Below are 19195 nucleotides of genomic sequence, written 5' to 3'. Positions count from 1 at the left end.
TCATCCTCCCATCCCTGCTCTTAGATTCTATTCCCTTTGAAATTAACGCCAGCATCGCATTTGCCTTCTTCACCCCCAACTCAACCTGCACATTTACATTCAGACCGTCCTGCACGAGGATTCCCGGCTCCCTTCACATCTGGGGATTTTCAATTTTTTTTCCCATTTTAAAAAAAAGTCTGCCTGGTTATTTTTTTCCCAACTAAAGTGCGTGACGTCCATTTTCCGGCATTGTATTTCATTTGCCACTTCTCTGCCCAGTCTCCTAATCTGTCCAAGTTCTTCTGCACCTCAACACTACCTGCTCTTCCACTTACATTTGTATCACCTGCAAACTTGGCCACAAACCCATTCCATTCTATAATCCAAATCATTAATATACTACCTATAAAGAAATAGCTTCAGCACTGACCCCTGTGGAATACACAAGCCACAGGCAGCCATGTGATCCCTGAAATTAGATTCTCTGCTTCCTGCCAATCAGCCAATGCTCCACATGTGCTTATCTTTCACAATGAAGCCTCACCTTCCTGATCCAGTAAATCGATTCCAGGCTTCTGGAATGGCCTCTTAATTTGAGGAGAAAACTGGGCTGGATAGTAAATGTTGGTCTTGCTAGAATTATCCAATTTCTCTGAGCATTTATCATTCTATCAGCATCTATCCCATTAAAATCCTTTCACTGTCCGGTGTGGACAGGACGGGAAAAGATTGCAGAGAGTTGTGAACTTGGCCAGCACCATAGAACATTGGGCCTTTCTGCCTTCGATGTTGTGCCAACCTATATATTCCTACCAAAAAAACCCACAAAAACATTAAATCCTTCCTATCTCATAACCCTTTATATTTTTCATCCATGTACCTATCTAAGAGTCTCTTAAGTACCCGCAATGTTCCACCATGGGCATCAGTCTTCACTCAAATGCCACCACGGGCATCAGTCCACTCCATTGAGGACATCTACAATAGGTGGTGTCTTAAGAAAGCAGCCTCCATCATCAAGGAAAAACTCTGCTGGGGAAATGCAGCAAGTCCAACAGTGCTGAGTCTCTCCAGCATTGCATTTTTACCTCAACCATGGTGTCTGCAGACTTTCTCATTTTACCCTTCTATCCTCAAAGACCCCCCCCCATCATGGGCATCAGTCTTCACTCCATCAAGGACACCTAGAAGAGGCAGTGCCTTAAAAAAGCAGCCTTTATTCTCAAGGACCCATGCCCTCTTTCCACTGCTACCATCAGGAAGGAGCCTGAAGATGAAATCACAGCAGAACGAAAGCAGCTTCTCCCCCTCTGCCATCAGACGTTGAACCACAGACCCAACCTCACTTTCTCATTAATTTTTTTTAAAGGTAACTTCTAGCAATATTTGCACCTGTGTTGCTGCCACCAAACCACAAATTTTGTGATGTTTGTGACAAATTCTGATTCAGAAACAATGTCAGTTACCTTTTCCTATTGTCCTGTGATGGTATGCCTTTGTCGAAGTGCTGTTCCAGTCCATTTCCACTGCTCTATCAGGATCAGACATCACAATTTGCTGTGTGATCTGGCTGCCTCTGTTTACTGGCCCACCCCGAGCATTTCCGGCTGTATGCTGTTTCTCAGATGCTGCCTTTTGACTGTTAATCAGTTCCCCAATCTTTCCTGACTTCCTGTTGGATAGTTTTGCTCCTGGCAGAGATATTATTTTGTGAATATGTTGACAGAAGTAGAATCTGAATTTATGGTCATGAACATGTCATGAAATTCGCCGTTTGTATGGCAGCATTACTGGCGGAAAAATTGCGATAAATTACATTTGGGAAAAGAAATGAATTAGGGCAAAATAGGAGAAAGAGAGGCAGTGTCTGTGGTTCATTGTCCATTCAGAAATCCACCACCTAGTCGATGTTCTCGATGGAGTGAAGATTGATGCCTATGATGGCGCTAGCTGAGCTCACAACTCTCTGTGATCTTTCCCTGTCCTGTCTCGTGCATTGACACCTTCACCCCAGGCAGTGATGCAACCAGCCAGAATGCTCTGTAGAAATTTGCAAGAGTCTTTGGTGACATGCGGATCTCCTCAAATCCCTCATGAAGTATAGCCACTGACGAGCCTTCTTTGTGATTGTTATACATTTATTGCGGCTGGTTGAAGGATTAGTGTGGCCCTACTTGAAGTTGGGCTCTATAAAGTTCGCCTGAGAGAGCAGTTCTTTGGTTTGAGACCTCTGACAACTCCGCGGTTTCCTTGGATTTTGTGTGCAGCTCTCTGGAGTGTGATTTGAATCCTCGACTTCCCGACAGAGCCACGAGTATTATTCAGGCACCACCCTTACCCCGACATGATGAAGGGTTCAAGCCCAAAACATTGGTTATGTATTTTTATCTTTACTACATAAAGTACTGCCTAAAGAAATCTCTTGGTGCCTGCCACATTGACCACCGCCAGTGGGCTGATAACGCCTCAAACCGTGCATCTTGGCGCCTCACAGTTTGGCGGGCAGCAACCTCCTTTGAAGAAGACCGCAGAGCCCACCTCACTGACAAAAGGCAAAGGAGGAAAAACCCAACACCCAACCCCAACCAACCAATTTTCCCTTGCAACCGCTGCAATCGTGTCTGCCTGTCCCGCATCGGACTTGTCAGCCACAAACGAGCCTGCAGCTGACGTGGACTTTTTACCCCCTCCATAAATCTTCGTCCGCGAAGCCAAGCCAAAGAAGACATAAAGTACAGGTGGTCCCCTATTTATGACCATCTCTGCACACCACCAAAATAAATACTGTAGAAATTAAAAAAGAGGAAAAAATATATGTAAATAAAAGAATAAAAGAAATAAAATAAATAGAATAAAATAAAATAGAATAAAATAAAAAGAATCCCGGAGATCCAGGGGCTCTTTATTTTAATGGCCAATCTGGCGACGGCCGTGGGCCGGGAGAGCATCAAGACTCAGCTGGTGCCGAATGGGTTCTATTTTTGGGACACAAAGGCAGTGGCAGACCCAGTGTTTGGGGTGGGGGAGGTAAGCGCAGGCCAGGTACTGGCGGACAACGGGTCTTTCCAGTGCCAGTCAGACTGGGCCGTAGACAAAGTGCCAATGCTCAAGTTTAAGAGTATGTCAGCCCAGAGTAACATGCATCCGGCTTGCGTCCATTTCGAGATCTGATCAGAACGGAACTCTGACATATGTCGGGGACCACTGTTGAGTTTCTCCAGCATTGTGTTTTTGCTTCAATCCCCGGTCGGTGTCTGCAGGCATTCGTGTTTTACTTCCACAAGTATGAACTGCCGAGTCGTGGAGACCAGAAGCCTGAGACCATCTGCAATCCGTGCCCTCATCAGCATTTTGTACCAACATGCACGTAGGATACTTTATCTTCAGTTATGATGAATGCTCCTCCCGTTACTGTGCATCCAGTTGCAAACAGCAGCTGGCCACAATCTCACCCGTGTCTTGAAACATTTCACAAGAGGTGTGTAGGTGTGCAGTGATTGCTGTGTGACGTATTGCTTGGAGGAGAGACTCGTGCTCACACTGCGCAGTTCTGTGTGGCAAATGTCTCTTAAGCTGGTTGCATAATGAATTACTTCAAAATACACAGCAAGATTCTACAAACAATACAGGAGGTAAATAACCGGCTAGTTTTTCTTTGTTACTGCCAAGTGATTGCAGGAGGGTTGTCGGTCTCAACCCAGGGTGAGCTTCAGTCTCCTATTCCCTGGAGGATCTTTAACATCCAGCAGAACCACTGAAGCCGGCAGATGGGGCCTGGGTTTTAAGCCACTCGCCACTGCCCTGATGCTGTGCTCTGGTGAAGGGGAACGAGCCTTGTGGGAGTGGGGGGGGGGGAGGGGTGAGGTTGCAGCCCTCTTCTCTGAGCAGGCTCTGTTTTACAGGTGGGATGGGAGGGAGTCCTTCGGGCAGCTTCACTGGGATGTGATTGTGAAGCATCTGGCTGAACAGGAAGCAAGCAGCAACCTGCCAAGCCCCCGTGTACATGCTGAAACACAGCGTAGGTCTCTCTCCATCACCCCTGTGCAGCTTGCCATGAAAGGTATTCTGTGTCATGGGGGATGGAGGACCCTGGGGCAACCTGCATATCACGGCGCGTGGGGGGTTGGAGGAACCGGTGAACCCCTGTCAAGGGGGTGGGGGAGAGGAATAGCTGGGGTAAACTTACTCACATTATTGGGGGGGGAGAAAGAGAGGAATAGCTGGGGTAAACTTACTCCCATTTTTGGGGGGGGAGAAAGAGATGAATAGCTGGGGTAAGCCCAATCCTATCATGGGGGGGTGAGAGGAAGAGCTGGGGTAAGCCCACTCCATGGGGGGGGGGGAAGAAGAGGAATACTGGGATAAACCCATTCCCATTGTGGGGGTGGAGGATGGGGAGGACAGATAATTTCAATCCTGGGGATTGGCTTTTGCTACGATTGGTGAGCTAGTCTGACTTCGTTTGTCTGTCAGCCCACTCGCCTGTCCTTTTTTCCCTTCCCTGCACCCGTATTTCTGTGGTAGACAGTATCAATGTTCCCCATTCCATTCAGCTTTCACCAGTCACTAACCAGTTGTGGCCACGAACCCTGTTACTGAAACCACTCGCCTCTCCTGCTGGCTGCCCATTAAGATTCATCAGCTGACTTGAAGGAAGACTGTGGGCAAGGTGCTCTGTAGTGTGTGGTTCTCTCAGAGAGTCTTCACCTTTTGTTCTCTTATGGGCGCTCTCCTGAAATGTGGGCACGTCTCTGTTGTACCCTCATCAGTCTCTCCTTTGTTACTTTAGTCCTCTGTTCTATGCCTTGGCTGCCCAGCCTGGATTATGTTTACTTTTATCTTTTGAGTTTTAATGTTCACTGAAGAGCATTTGACAGCTCTTGGCCTGTCCTCATTAGAATTAAGGAGAATGGGGGTGGGTGGGGGAGGTTTCTGCATTGAAACATTTTGAATGTTGACAGGCGTGGAAAGCCTTCAGGGGTGGCCAACCTTTTAATTTTTAACTCAGACATTCAGCATGGTAGCAGGCCGTTTTGGTCCAGACGGCCAGTTACCATGCTGCATGTCTAAATGAAAAATTAAAAGGTTCGCCACCCCTGGTGTAGATGTAGAAAGAATGTTCCCCACAGTAGGAGAGTCTTGGACAAGAGGGCACAACTTCAGGATTGTAGGGCATCCAAATGGAACAGAGGTATGCAGGAATTTCTTCAGCTGGAGGGCGGTGAATCTGTAGAATTTGTGGCCACAGGCGGTCATGGAGTCCGGGTTATTGGGTGCATTTAAGACAGAGATTGATTAGCCAGGCCATCAAAGGTTATGGGGAGAAGGCCAGGCAGTGGGGCTGAATAGGAAAATGGATCAGCTCATGGGCCAAACTTGATGGGTTGAATGGCCTATTTCTGCTTCTGTGGCTTGTGGACTTATTCTCTTTCCTCCAGTCTTGGATGAACTCCATTTACTTCCTGCAAGTCAAGCACCGTAATGCTTTCTTGCTCACAGATCACTGTATAACTGAAGCAATGGAACAGTCTGTATCCCCCCCACCCCCGGCATCTCTTCCCCAATGACGTTGTTGTATTTAATCTCTAGTGTCATCAGTGCCTGGCACAAGATGAAAAGCTTGTGTCTCAGTAAGATGCTGATTGTAAAAACTTAAAATAGGCATAGGAGTTGTCTCTCAGGCACTGTGAGCCTCTACAATTCAGTCGGGTCATGGCCGAACCTGTGCCACAAATCTCCGATCCTCTGGTTTCCCAAAACATGACGCATCTCTTCCTTAAATAGGAGCAGGAGTTGGCCATCCAGCCCATTGAACCTGTCCCGCCTTTCAATGGCTGATCTGACGAGAGGCTCATCTCCACCCACCTGCCTTTCCCCCATATCCCTTAATTCTCCGATGATGTAAAGATATTAAATAAATTTAATGAGGTCACCTCCACCGCTTCAGTGGGCAGCAAATTCTGCAGATTCACCCCCCTCCGGGAAAAGCAGTTCCTCCTCATCTATGCGCAGAGGGGGTTCACCAGGTTGATTCCAGAGATGAGGGAGTTAGCCTATGAGGAGAGGTTTGAGTCGTCTGGGACTGTACTCGCTGAGAGGAGATCTTATAGAAACATAGACAGGTGTTTCCCAACTTACAATGGTGTTCTGTTCCAGCACTCCCATCGTAAATCAAAAAAGAATATCATGCCCACCATTTTTATAATTTAACATTGAATACAGAGACTGTGAGTGTGGTTGATCAGCATCGTGAGAGTATGCTGTATACTACTCTCGCCTGATGCTGCCATCGTCCAGAGTGGGGACATATTGCAAGTGCAGGGACTCATTGGAACTCAACTTTGAAAGTCCAGATTCGGACCATTGTAACTTCGAAAATGTGTTGGTTGAACCATTGTAAAACGGGGACCATCTGTAAAATTTTGAAAGGCATGGATAAGATAGAGGTCGGTAAATTGTTTCCATTGGTGGGGGAGGCCAGAATCTGGGGATATCGCCTCAAGATTCAGGGGAGTAGATTTAGGACGGTGAGGCCATGGTAAGGAATACAGGCGGACAGACAAAAGATGTTAATTGGACATGTCAGGAGAGATAAAAAGGTGAGAATTGATTGGAAGTGGGGGTGGGGGGTGGCTCTTTGAATGCAGAAGAGAAAGGGGACAGAGAGGTAAAGGAAAAGAGAGTGAGAGTTGGAAGAGAAGATTCATGGGGCGGACTAATTTTCACGCAGTATGTATATGATTTGGATGGCCAAATTGATGGCTTTGTGGCCAGGTTTGCAGATGATACGAAGACAAATGGAGGGCCGGGTAGTGTTGAGGAAGCATGAAGTCTGTTGAGGGACCTGTATAGGTTGGGAGAATGGGGAAGGAAGTGGCAGATGGAATAATAGCACAGGGATGGGTATGGTCATGCATTTTGGTCAGTGTCCCTTTAGAACAGACGAGAGGCTTCTTCACTCACTGCTTTGCATCACCTGCCAACATTTATTTATGTGTCCTTTTATGTTTTTCTCTTTGTCTCATGGTCATTGGTCTGCGGTGCACCAGTGTGACTGCAGCAAGTAAGAATATCTGTATACAGTACGTGTGTAACTCTCATCATGACATCCCATCGCATCAGCATCAGGGTCAATGGTACTTGCAAGCAGATACTTCCCTCATCTTGCTCTCTACTTTGAGAAAACCTGCCTCCCAAGATGTTGAAAGTTTTCAAATACTGTGGAGCAGCGGGTTGTATTCTTGTGTGTCAGAACAGGTTCTTCAGCCCAACCAGACCATGCCAACCTCTTTAGTTGGCCTGCCCTGATGTCCCCTTTCAGCCTGGAGGTGGCTGGGGCGTTAATGTGGCTTTCAGGGGCTGTGGCTACTGGTGCCACGACGCCATACTTACGCACCGAGCAATGGCTGACCCATTTACCGATAATCCCCCCACGCAGCAGGAACCGCTCTCAGAGCGTTTCCCAGAACGGTTCCAGCTGTGTGGGGGATTATACCCACTGCTCTGCCGTGTATTGAGTCGCTGGCGCCGACATGCTGCCCCGAAGGCCAAAGCGGCCTGGTGAGGGGCGAGAGCGACTGGGTGGGGCTGTCACCACCCGCCCACTAACGGTCCAGCCCTTGCTGCCCTGACACCCCCCCCCCCCCCACTGTGGGAGAGGGGTGAGTGAGGTGGGTCACGGTGATGTCATCAGCCCGCCCCAGCCAGCCACTTAAGCGGCATTACATTCATGCTAGGCGGCGGAGTGCAGCGACTCGTCGCTGACCCATCTTCTGGGAGGGATTGCAGTCGGCGCCTTGGAGCCGGCCAGCGCACATTCATGGAGGGTAAGTCTTCCGACGCAAGGGGAGAGAATCTCCGCCTTTGCACTTGGGCTTTTACCTTTGGTTAGAGTAAAACCGCATGGAGGACTCCAACCTGAAACGTTGGTTATGTACAGGTATCTTTATCTTTGTTCTATAAAGTATATGGACTTTCTCTGGCAGTGTTTTTATTTCAAACACAGTGTTTGCAGACTTTCGTGTTTTACTGCCTTTGGATAGATAGGTCGTTATTGCCCCAACCATCCCTCTTGGAGTATGTTGCACATTCCCAACACTCTTTTGGTAAGATTTCTTTTGAAGCTTCTAAGGTTTCTTGGCAATTCTTCATCTTGGTCTATGCCCTCCCAGGCCACACCGTTCATAATTTAAAGATCTTTTCTCATTGGGTCTCCTAGCAGCCACTTGTTCTCAAGTGGGAAAGGACACACTCCCAAGCTCATGTCTGTCCATAGCCTTGTGTACCTGACCATAGGCAAATTGGAGGAACAACACCTTATTTTCCGTCTGGGCACTCTCCGGTCAGATGGCATTAACATTGACTTCTCTGCTTTCTGCTAAACTTGCTTGCCTTTTCTTCCCCCCCTCCCCCATCTTGTCTTTCCAGTTCTCCCCTCCCTACCCTTTACCCATCCAGTCATTCCTCCTCCCCCTGATCGCTGCTCTCCCCTCCCTCCCCTCACCCATCATCTCCTGCCTTTACCACCCACCACCCTCCCCCCACCACTAATCAGATGCCCGCCAGCATTCTCTCATACCTTGATGAAGGGCTCAAGCCCGAAACGTCAGTTATGTAATTTACCTTTGCTACGTAAAGGAGACTGTTTGACCTGCTGAGCTTCTCCAACATTTTATTTTTACTTCACCCATGGTGTCGGCAGATTTTTTTGATTTACTAAGTGGAAAAATGACAATTTGTTTTTTTTAATAAAACACTTTATTCACGATACCAGCAACAAATACAATCGTTACACAGCTTTTTATAATCTTGTACCATCAATTCACTCCGTTCTCAAACAAGGTGCTAGTGTCACTCCCATTTCCTCGAACATTTCACCTTGATGAAGGGCTCAAGCCCGAAACGTTGGTGATGGACCTTCACCTTTGCTGCATAAAGGCACTGTTTGACCTGCTGAGTTCTCCAGCATTTGTGTTTTTTTTTCACTTAACCACAGTGTCAACAGAATCCTGTGTTTTTCCTCTTACAATGTCTTTGTGTGGTGTTTGAGAGGCTGTGACATCCGGCCCAGGGGTGGTAGGACCTGAGACTTTGTGATTCACAGGCCATTCCATTTCTGGTCTCGTCCTTGTAAACCATCCCACCACACCCCTCCCCTTGCAGCAGGACTGTGTGTGACACAAAGTGCATTCCACCCAGTTCCTGGAATTAATATGATGAGATTTCAAGAGGAACTGATAAGGAAGAACTATTTTCTGGTTGACCTTGAGAGGAGTGGGGGGGGGGGGGGCCGGTGTGGAAGTACTGTTCTAAAAATTAGAGCCGGACTTTGTGAGTTTAGTCGGATGTCTGCGTGCAAAGAGTGGTCGCATCAGAACAGCATCACAAGAGGCCACCACTAATTCTAAGCCCATGATGGAAAGGTTTTTGTGGACCAAATGAGATGGAAGGTGAGGCAGGCAGGAAGGGGTGTAAAAAGGCAGCTACGTGGCGTTCCATAACCAATCAGGCTTGGTCTCGCCGAATAGTAGCATGGGCTCCAGGGGTGGAATGGCTGCCAGCTGTTCCTGCAGTCACACATCCTCTCAATTGACCAAGCTCTGGTAGGAGAGCTCATTGTGTAAAAGCACAGCAACCCCAATTCTCTCTTTACCGAGGCACGTCTCTGCTTCTGCCACCTTGAAATTTTTTTTCCCAGTTGATACGTATCAGACCTTCTAAAAGTCTAAAAATATATCCGTATCGCGGCCTGTTATTGCAGTATTGTGTGCAGAACACAAGCTCACTGAGTTTGATCTGTACTGCTTGTCACAGCTGGCTTCATATCAAAACCATTGCTACCTTTATTTAATGACAAATTATATCATTTTAATCCATTGATGGATACATGAGTGTTGCCAGGAGAATTGTCTTGCTTTCCAAAAGGCTGACCAGGACACAAAAGCCACGTGCCTTTGCTGTCTGACCTAGATAGTTAAGGAAGGATTTTCTATATTTTCTTTCAAGTCCTCGGGCTATCGATAAGAGGGTGGCAGTAAGTGAATTGGCCAAGTGGTAAGTGGCCATCCATTTCAAATCCCTGACCCATTCCCACGCTAGCACATCTTTCCATGATCTCGTGCACTGCCAGACTACCTGCAAAGTCGAGGAAAAACACCTTGTATTCTGTCTGGGCACCCTCCAACCGGATGGCATTAACGTTGACCAGTTTCCGTTGGCCCCCCCCATCCCATCTTTCCCTATGTCTCCTTTCCTCTAGCTCTGTCTCTCTCTTCCCTTTTCCCTCTGTCTCCTTTCCCCTTGCTCTGCTTTCACAGAGGCTACTTCGGGGAGACTAGGTGCACACTGGGAGATCGCTTCGCTGAGCACCTTCACTCTCTGCATCAGTGACAGGGATCTCGCAGTGGCCAACCACTGCAATTCTCTGCCCTAATCCCATGCTTATCTGTCTATCCACGACCTCATGTCCTGTCTCATAAATTGGTGGAACAACACCTGATTTTTCCGTGTGGGCACTCTCCAACTGGACGGCATTAATATTGATGTCTCTGGTTTCTGCTAGCCCAGTCCCCGTTCTCCCTCCCTTCCCCATCCCTCTGTCTCCTTTCCTCCATCTCTCCAACCCCTTCCCTTTCCATTCATAGAGCTATCCATCCTCCTCCTGTTTGCTGGTGTGCCCTCTCCCTTATCCACCTGGCTGATTGCATCACTGCCTGGTACAGAGGTGCCAACTCTCAGGACAAGAATAAACTCCAGAAGGTTGTTAACTTGGCCTGCTGCCACATCACAGGCATCAGACTTTACTCCATCGAAAATATCGACGTGAGGCACCTCTACCCTCAAAGACCCCCACCACCCAGGCCTTGCCCTCTTCACTCTGCTACCATTGGAGAAAAAGGTCAGGAACCTAAAGACGATCACCCAGCGGCACAAGGACAGCTTTTTCCGCTCTGCCATCAGATCCCTGAATGATCAATGAACCACAGACACGGCCTGACTTTTATTGTTATTTTATTTTTTATAGTAAGATGGTTAGAATATGAATGTTTGCACTGTGACGCTGCCACAAAACACCAGATTTCATGACTTGTTCTGACAATAAATCCTGATTTTGATTATGGTACCTCCTGCCTGTGGGTTCGTCCTCCTGCCTGTGGGTCCATGCTCCTCCCCTCCCTCACCATGTTGTTTGGACGCCTGCTGACGTTTTTCCATCCATTGATGAAGGGCTCAAGCCCGAAATGTTGGTTTTGTATCTTTACCTTTGCTACATAAAGTCCACATTTTGGCCTCCTGAGTTTCTCCAGAGTTGGGTTTTTATTTCACAAAGCAAGCTCCTCTCCTATCAGTTCTTCTCTTTCCTCTCTCCTGTCCAAGTCCAATTAACATCTTTTATCTGTTGGTAAAACTCAGGATTCTGTTAAGTGAAAAAACACATAAATGCTGGAGAAACTCAGCAGGTCAAACAATGCCCTATGCAGCAAAGGTAAAGGTACATCACCAATGTTTCGGACTTGAGGCCTTCATGGTCTTGGCTCCTTCCCCTACCTGTTCTTCTTCCCAGCCTTTTAATTCAGCTGCCTGCCTGTGTTTTACTCACATTTTGAGGAAGGGCAACAGGCCCACACATCAGTAATATATCTTGACCTCCTATGGATGCTGCGAGACCTGCTGAGTTCTTCCTCCATTTCTGGGGTGTAACTTCAATCGCAGCATCTGCAGGCTTTGGTGTTTCACTGCAAGTGAGTTGGTGCCCTGTTGTAATGTAGAAGGCACGCCAGTCAGCTTAGAACCCAGCACGCTTCCACAAGTGAAGATGTGACGATGCCCAGAATCTGCAATCGTGGATGGAGGGTCGAGGTGGAAGTTCACCCTGGTCATCTGCTGAAAGGGTTTTTACGATGGACACCTGAGGGGACAAGCTTTTAATGTCCCATCCTCATGAAACCCGTCCCTCCACACAGTAATCGAGTGATACAGAATGGAAACAGGCCCTTCTGCCCAACTTGTTCACGCAAGCTTGTTCCATCTACCTGCATTTGGCCCATAACCTCAGAATCAGATCTTGTCATGAACATGTTACAAAATTCTTTGTTTTGTGGCAGCGTCACAGTACAAATGTTTAAAGAGACTACCGTACCAAATTAATAAAAGTAGTGCAAGAAATAAAGACAAAGTCGGGTAGTGTCTGTAGTTCATTGTTCATTCAGGAATCTGATGGCGGAGGGGAAGAAGCTGTCCTTGTGCCGCTGGGTTCTCGTCTTCAGGCACCTGCCCCTCCTTCCCGATGGTAGCAGAGTGAAGAGGGCACGGCCTGGGTGGTGTGGGCCCTTGAGGATAGAGGCTGCTTTCTTGAGACAATGCCTCCTGTAGATATCCTCAATGGACTGAAGACTGATACCCGTGATATTGCAGGCTGAGTTCCCGACCAACCCTTCACATTTCCCTAACCACATATGTGACTAAATGTATTTCAAACCTCAGTCATACTCACCTGTACCACTCCCACAGGCCTTCTTCCTCTGTGTGTGTGTGTGTGGGGGAGGGGGGGGGGAATGTCCTCTTTAAAACCTTTCCCCTCTCACTTTAACCCTGCCTTGGGAGAAAAACTTTGACCATTCACCTTATGTTAACCTCTGTAATCCCCCAACTCTCCTCAGCCTCATCTCTAGGGGAAAAGTCCCAGCTTTGCTTGCATTTTTCAACGCTCGTCGGATGCTGATGGAGGGAAGTTGGGGTTGGACTTGCTCCTTTTCTGTATGTGAAGGGCGTGCTGACCTTTGGAAGCCAGTTAGGGTTTTACAGCAGAGAAACAGGGCAGTCAGTTCTGCCCTCTTCTCTATTGCCCTGTTGAAGGCAATTTAACCTGGTATTAACCGCGTTAACTGTAGGCTTCCCAGCTGTTCTGCTGTTGCTAGAACTTCCCTTCCAACCTCTGGCACCATACCTGGGGTGACCATTCCCTTCTCGCCACAAACTGCTCATTGGAGGGAGACAGGGCTCACAATGTGACGCCTGACCTGTGGAACAATCACCCCCTGTCCCCACCATGGGGGTGGGGGGGAAATGACAAGCCACTGAAGTTGATTGTTGGACCTGATTGGAAATGCATCTTTGAGGGTTGAACTTGATACATCGGGTGCCTAGCAAGGCAAGCTTGGACCTCTTATTTGAGACGTGTAACTGCCATTCCATTTTGAGCCTTGAGAACTGTGCAGCCCAAGAATCTGAGCTGACTGATTTGTGTGAAACACAAAAGTCTGAAGACACTGTGATTGTAGTAAAAACACACCGAAATGCTGGAGGAAGTCGGCTGGTCTCTCAGCGTCCACAGGAGGTAAAGATACATCACTGACGTTTCAGGCCTGAGATTTCCTGCTTTTGGCTCATTCAGCCTCCAACCAGATGGCATTAATATTGACTTCTCTGGCTTTAGTTAACTCCCCCCCCCCCCCAACAACCCCTCTCCCCCTCACTTCTTCTCCTGTCACCTTCCCCCAGCTGTCTCTCCCATTTCTGCCTCCTTTTGCACAGACATGATAAATTCTCACCTCTCCCCTTATTATATCCAACGAACACCTTTTGACATAGTAGAAGTGATGGATGCAGGTTAGATTTTGACATTTCAGAAATTTGGATGGGCACATGGACGTGAGTGGTCTGGAGGATTATGGTTTGGGTACAGGTCAAGGTGCGAGGCAGAAAAATAGTTTGGCATAAGTTAGATGGACTGAAGGGCCTGTTTCTGTGCTGTCGTGTTCTATCGTTCTAAACTGTGAAAACTTGGTAACTGAACTTCAGGAACGATATCAATAAGATAGAAAGAGAGCAGAGAAGATCTACTAGGATGTTGCTGGGACCTGAGGAACTGAGCTACAGGGAAAGGTTAAACAGGTAGGGACTTTATTCCCTGGAGCTTAGAAGAATGAGGGGAGATTTGACAGAGGTGTTCAAAACTATGAGGGGGATAGATAGAGTAAACGTAGGTCGACCTTTTCCGCTGAGGCTAAGTGAGATACAAACCAGAGAACATGGGTTAAGGGTAAAAGGGGAAAAGTTTAGGGGGAAACATGAGAGGGAACTTCTTCACACAGAGAGTGGTGGGAGCTGAAGTGGTGAATGCGGGGTCAGTTTTGACAATTAAAAAGAATTTGAACAGGTACATGGATGGGAGGGGTATGGAGGGCTAAGGACTGGGTGCTGGTCAGTGGGACTAAGAAGAATAATAGTTCAACACAGACTAGAAGGGTCAAAGGGCCTGTTTTCTGTGCTGTAGTGTTCTGTGGTTTTTATGGCATGGAGAAGTTTTGGGATGTAGGGCCTGTTTCTATGCTGTCGTATTCTGTGGTTCTAAATTGTACGAGCTTTGGTGAAAGTTTGGTCAGCATGGATATTTGGGCCGAATGGCCAGTTTTCCTGCAGTATGACTAGTGCTCTTTGTGTGAGCTTGACCATTGCAAATCGGCTCCCACCTTTCTTTTGTTACAGTAGCGAGAGAGAGCTGATTGGCTCCAAAGTGTTGGCACCATCCTCCCGACTAAGGTGCTGGATAATGTCAGCCTTCCTTTGTGTGTGACCATTGATTCAGTTCCTCTCTCATTTTGTTCCTTGTGGAAGGCTGGAATCCAAAACCATTTGTCTATTTTCAGAAGGTGGTTCTGCTGTGGTGGAAAAAAACAGCTTTATCGTTGCAACACTTTCACGGGGACGCTTGCCACCCATGCCTCGGAGCCACAAATCCCACAGAACGTGCTGGGTTGTGGTGAGTCGATGCATCTCAGGGGGCACAACCACAGCGACTCCCAGAGCAGGAGAGAGGATTTTTGTTAGTACTATGCAGGCAATATATTTATTCCAATTTAATTTACAAAAGGTAGCCTCTCCAACGGACCGGTCAACTTCCCAGAAATACTATGGAGGAAATATTTCTCAATTGGAGATGGGCACAGCTCAACATCAGACTATTTGACAGTCAAAGAAAGGAAAATGATCATGAAACAGCATGGGACACCTGAATTTTGGTAAAACAGATGTCATATTACATGAAATTGCATTCAGTCCTACCGTAAGGCAGGGAAAGATTCACCATCGGTAGAAATTGCCCGGTCGGTGCCCCTTATAGTCAGAGAAAGAGAAGCAAACAAAAGTCCCTTGAGACTTGCTGAGTGTCCAGGGATTCACCTCCACTGCTTTGTCTGCCTTTCCAGCCACACAGACTTCAGTCCAAACCATCGGCAACCTGAGGTCCAGATCCAAACTTCTGATGTGATCAGGAAGCCTTCGGCGCCCCAGGCCCCCTTCCTGCCCTTGACACCTTCTCATCCAGGTTCAGATACCTGGTACTCCCTTCGGCCAGTCTGCAGCCTGGATTGAGTGGGTTCCTCACCCCAAGTCGCCTGTGTGTTCTTCAGCCGCAGATCCCCTCACTGGTGGCAGGGATATTGCTGATATCGAGGCTTAATGTGGTTCCCACGATCAGCCTTTCTGATCGGAAATACCCCAGAAATATCCCAGCACCAAGATATATAATCTCTTGTACCCTGTGCAAACTCTTGTAGTGGTCACAGGGTGGTGGCCACCATACACTGGAAATAGAGGATAGGCTGGGAAGAAGTGGCTGTACCCTTGATCTCCAAACAAAAGTAAACTCCTGAGTGTGTCTGGGACCACAGTATATTTACAAACCTTGGTAGGCTTTTCAAAGCTCTGCAAAACTTTGTTTAGCCAGAGGCAGAAAATAATCAGACTGCCACCCAATTAAAACCCAAGAGTACTTTGAGTGGGGGAGGAGAGAGAGCATATAAACAATGGCTGGAGTTATCTGCTATCTAAGCTCCCCAGTTAAATCTACTGGGAGTCAATCCTGTCAAAAATGACAACATGGAGCTAAAGCCTCCCAGATCCATTTTGTAGTAACTGTTGAAAGCAAACTTGTTAAATCCTGGTGTTGTTGGGATGGAACAGGAGAATGGGACAGAATAGGCCGCTTTTACTAGGATACGAGGAATGGTGCTCAAACTGAATCAGAATTTATTGTCCCGAACATGTCATGAAATTCTTCGTTTTGCAGCATCATCACAGAGCAAACGTTTAGATATAAAAACCACCTTACAAAACAGATAAAAATAGTCCAAGAGAAAGACAAAGTGAGACTGTGTCTGTGGTTCATTATTCATTCAGGAATCTGATGCCACCGAGTGCTCGTCTTCAGGCTTCTGTTCTCTTTTCCTGATGGTAGCAGTATGAAGAGGGCATGGCCTGGATGGTGGGCGTCCTTCAGGATAGAGGCTGCTTTCTTAAGACACCGCCTCTTGTAGTTGTCCTCGATGAAGTGGAGACTGGTGCCCGCAATGTCGCAGACCGAGTTCACAACCCTCTGGAGTTTTTTTCTGGTCTTAAGCATAGGCAGCTCTGTACCAGATAGTGATGCAACTGGTCCACAGTACATCTGTGGAAGTTTTCGAGTGTCTTTGGTGACGTACTGAATCTTCTCCAATTCCTCAAAAGTATAGCTGCTGGCGGGCCTTCTTCATTGTTTGCATCGACATGGAGTCTCCAGGACAGATCCTCGGAGATATTGACACCCAGGAACTTGAAGTTCTCCACTGCTGAGCCCTCGATGAGGACAGGGTTGTGTTCTCTGACTTCCTCCTGAAGTTCACAATCATCGGGGTTTTTGCTGTCGTTGAGCGCAAGGTTGTTGTTCTGATACCACTCAACTAGCGAGATCAGAAGATTCTGATCTATAAACTGAGCATGGTCTGAACCTTCAGCAGACGGACAAGCAGGCAGGACCTAGGACTATTGCTCCAACTACAGAGACCCACTTTTTACAATCCCGGTGTAGGGTCTGGGTCCCGAAACACCAATCACCTGATGCTCCCTGACCTGTTGAGTGTTTCCATTGCTTTATTTTTATTACAGATTTCCAGAACCTGCTGCTTTTTGATTTGTTTTCCCATAGAATAGCACCTCTGCCAGTATTTCCACTCTGATGTGCGGCACCAAGCTTCCCCTCTGCTTATACGGCACGCCCTCTGGCTCATGCAGGCTGATGTCTGGATGAACCTGTTAATTTTAGACATTGAGCACGGTAACAGGCCCTTCCAGCCTATGAGCCCATGCTGCTCAACTACACCCAATGAACCTACAATTAACCCCCATACGTTTTTGAAGGTTGAGATGAAACTGGGAGAATGTACAAACTCCTTACGGACACCGCCTGCTTCATACCTGGGTTGCTGGCGCTGGAACAGCGTCGCTCTAAGCGCTACGCTAACTGAGGCACAAGGTTTTCTCTGCTCAAACTGAAAAGCTTAAAAAGCAGAACTTTTAAAGAAAAATTACTGCTCAGACAGCATCTGCAGAGAAAGAAACCGTATCAGCGTTTTTGGCTGACGACCTTCTCGGTCCACAGGAGAGGCCTGACGTGGACTGTTTCTGTTGATTGTGAGGGTTGCTGGCAGTGAAGGTGTTAAATGTATGGCTGCCCCTGTTTCCCCACTCAGTGGACTCACTATGTAGGTCTGAATTGGCAGCACGGTTAGCACGGTGTTATTACAACACCAGTAATCTGGGGTCAAATCCAGCGCTGTCTGTGAAGAGTTTGTACGTTCTCCCCATGTCTGCATGGGTTTTCCCTGGGGTCTCCGGTTTCCTCCCACCCTTCAAAACGTACGGGGTTATAGATAAATGTGGGCGCAATTGGGCGGCACAGGTTTAAATGGCCAGAATCGCCTTCCACCGTGCTCCAAATAAAATGTACTTTAAGTTTGATTTCTTTTTGGGATTTCTTGGTTACCTTTACCACCTGGATGACTTTGCAGCGAGCGGGGACCACTCCCAGTCTTGCCAGAGGCTCCCGTGATGCCAGTACCAAGTTCTGATTCAGCCCCCTTCTGTAAGACTGTGAGAGCTTGCAAACCTTCAGTCCCATCTGTGGCACTCACATCAAAGGCAGTGCCCTGCTCTCCGCTAATGCAGTGCAAGCCTTTTACGCATTGGTCTGTAAACTGATCCTTTCACTGGGCCCAGAGTGGACGCGTAATGTGGAGCTGAGTGCCTTTTGTGCTTGCTACACCCAAGGCTGTCGTCGTGACAGGGCTGGAGGACTGAGAGGCAGCAAAGCACCTCTCTGTGCTGCAGTCTACCAGAGATTATGCTACCTGACTGGGTGGGGCAGCTCCACACTGCTCTGTTTCCAGTTGCCCCACCTCAACTGTAAACATTGTTATGCAGTGAGCCCTCGTTATAAGTCCAGTAGGAGGGAGGTCGACTGGCTGACAGTGTGCTGAAGTTCGGGTCCAGGCCACCTTGCCAGTGGATTTTTAATGACCTCTTGCTCTCTCACTGTCAGTCTGTGCCATTTGTGGGCAGCTACCAAGTGAAACAGTGAGGTGGCAAGCCTCTGCATGAGTCACTGTCAAGGAGGAAGTACGGGTTTGCTGTGTGATCAACAAGGGTGTTCACACTCGTTTCACCTTGTTCTTGCACTGCGGGACTGTTGGGGCAGCTCGTCTATTTGTTTGAACCTTTGACCAGGGGAACTTTATCCTCTCTCTCCCATCACCCCCACTCCTTCCCCAGCACAAACTTTCCTGCATTTGCTTTTCCAAAATATATTTATGGACAATCAAAGCAACTTTGTTCACATTAAACAGTTATATATAGTTTCCCCTTTTCATTTTAAACAGAAAAACCAACACAAACATATATGGGTGCACTTTTGGTGTAGCGGCTGGTGCAATGCCTTTATAGCACCAGAGATCGGGCCTGGACTGGGGTTCATATCCTGTGCTGCCTGTAAGGAGTTTGTAGGTTTTCCACGGGTCTGTGTGGGTTTTCTCTGGGGGCTTTGGTTTCCTCCCACCATTCAAAACATATCTGGAGTTGTAGGTTAATGGGGTGTAAATTGGGTGGCACATGCTTGGGGGCCAAAATGTCCCATTAACGTGCTGTATGTTTAAACTTAAATATTCATATACACCTTCAGATACACGCAGAGGACGCCGCACCCCCCCCCACCCCACCCGACCACCTATGCTGACAGTATCATTGGTATCCGATTATGCTGATGTATACATCACACAGTAAGACATTTACTCTGTCAGCATTTGTAATTTTAGAGAAATAATTCCTAAAGCAGTGGTTCTGAACCTTTTTGCCTGTGCCATAGGTGCTCTGTGAGTTGGGGGGGGGGGGGGGGGGGAGGGTA

General features: G+C 47.7%; 1 protein-coding gene across 3 annotated transcripts in view; it reads left to right on the top strand.

Moving 5' to 3' along the window:
* mark2b (MAP/microtubule affinity-regulating kinase 2b) overlaps positions 1–19195 on the top strand; it is a 111938-nt gene that overhangs the window by 21890 nt on the left and 70853 nt on the right. For 2 of the 3 annotated variants that reach the window (XM_069894217.1, XM_069894215.1), the window contains exon 1: positions 3552–3614. The exons of the other annotated variant lie outside the window; for it this stretch is intronic. In XM_069894217.1, the coding sequence (XP_069750318.1) occupies positions 3567–3614 (48 nt within the window). In that variant the 5' untranslated portion in view covers positions 3552–3566. Of the gene's footprint in view, positions 1–3551; positions 3615–19195 lie in introns of those variants that run through there. 3 annotated transcript variants of the gene reach the window in all.

This window comes from Narcine bancroftii, chromosome 8, assembly GCF_036971445.1.
Source record: "Narcine bancroftii isolate sNarBan1 chromosome 8, sNarBan1.hap1, whole genome shotgun sequence".
In the NCBI taxonomy this organism is placed as follows: Eukaryota; Metazoa; Chordata; class Chondrichthyes; order Torpediniformes; family Narcinidae; genus Narcine; species Narcine bancroftii.
Note: the sequence above shows the minus strand (reverse complement) of the source record. Positions and strands in the feature narration are given on the sequence as shown.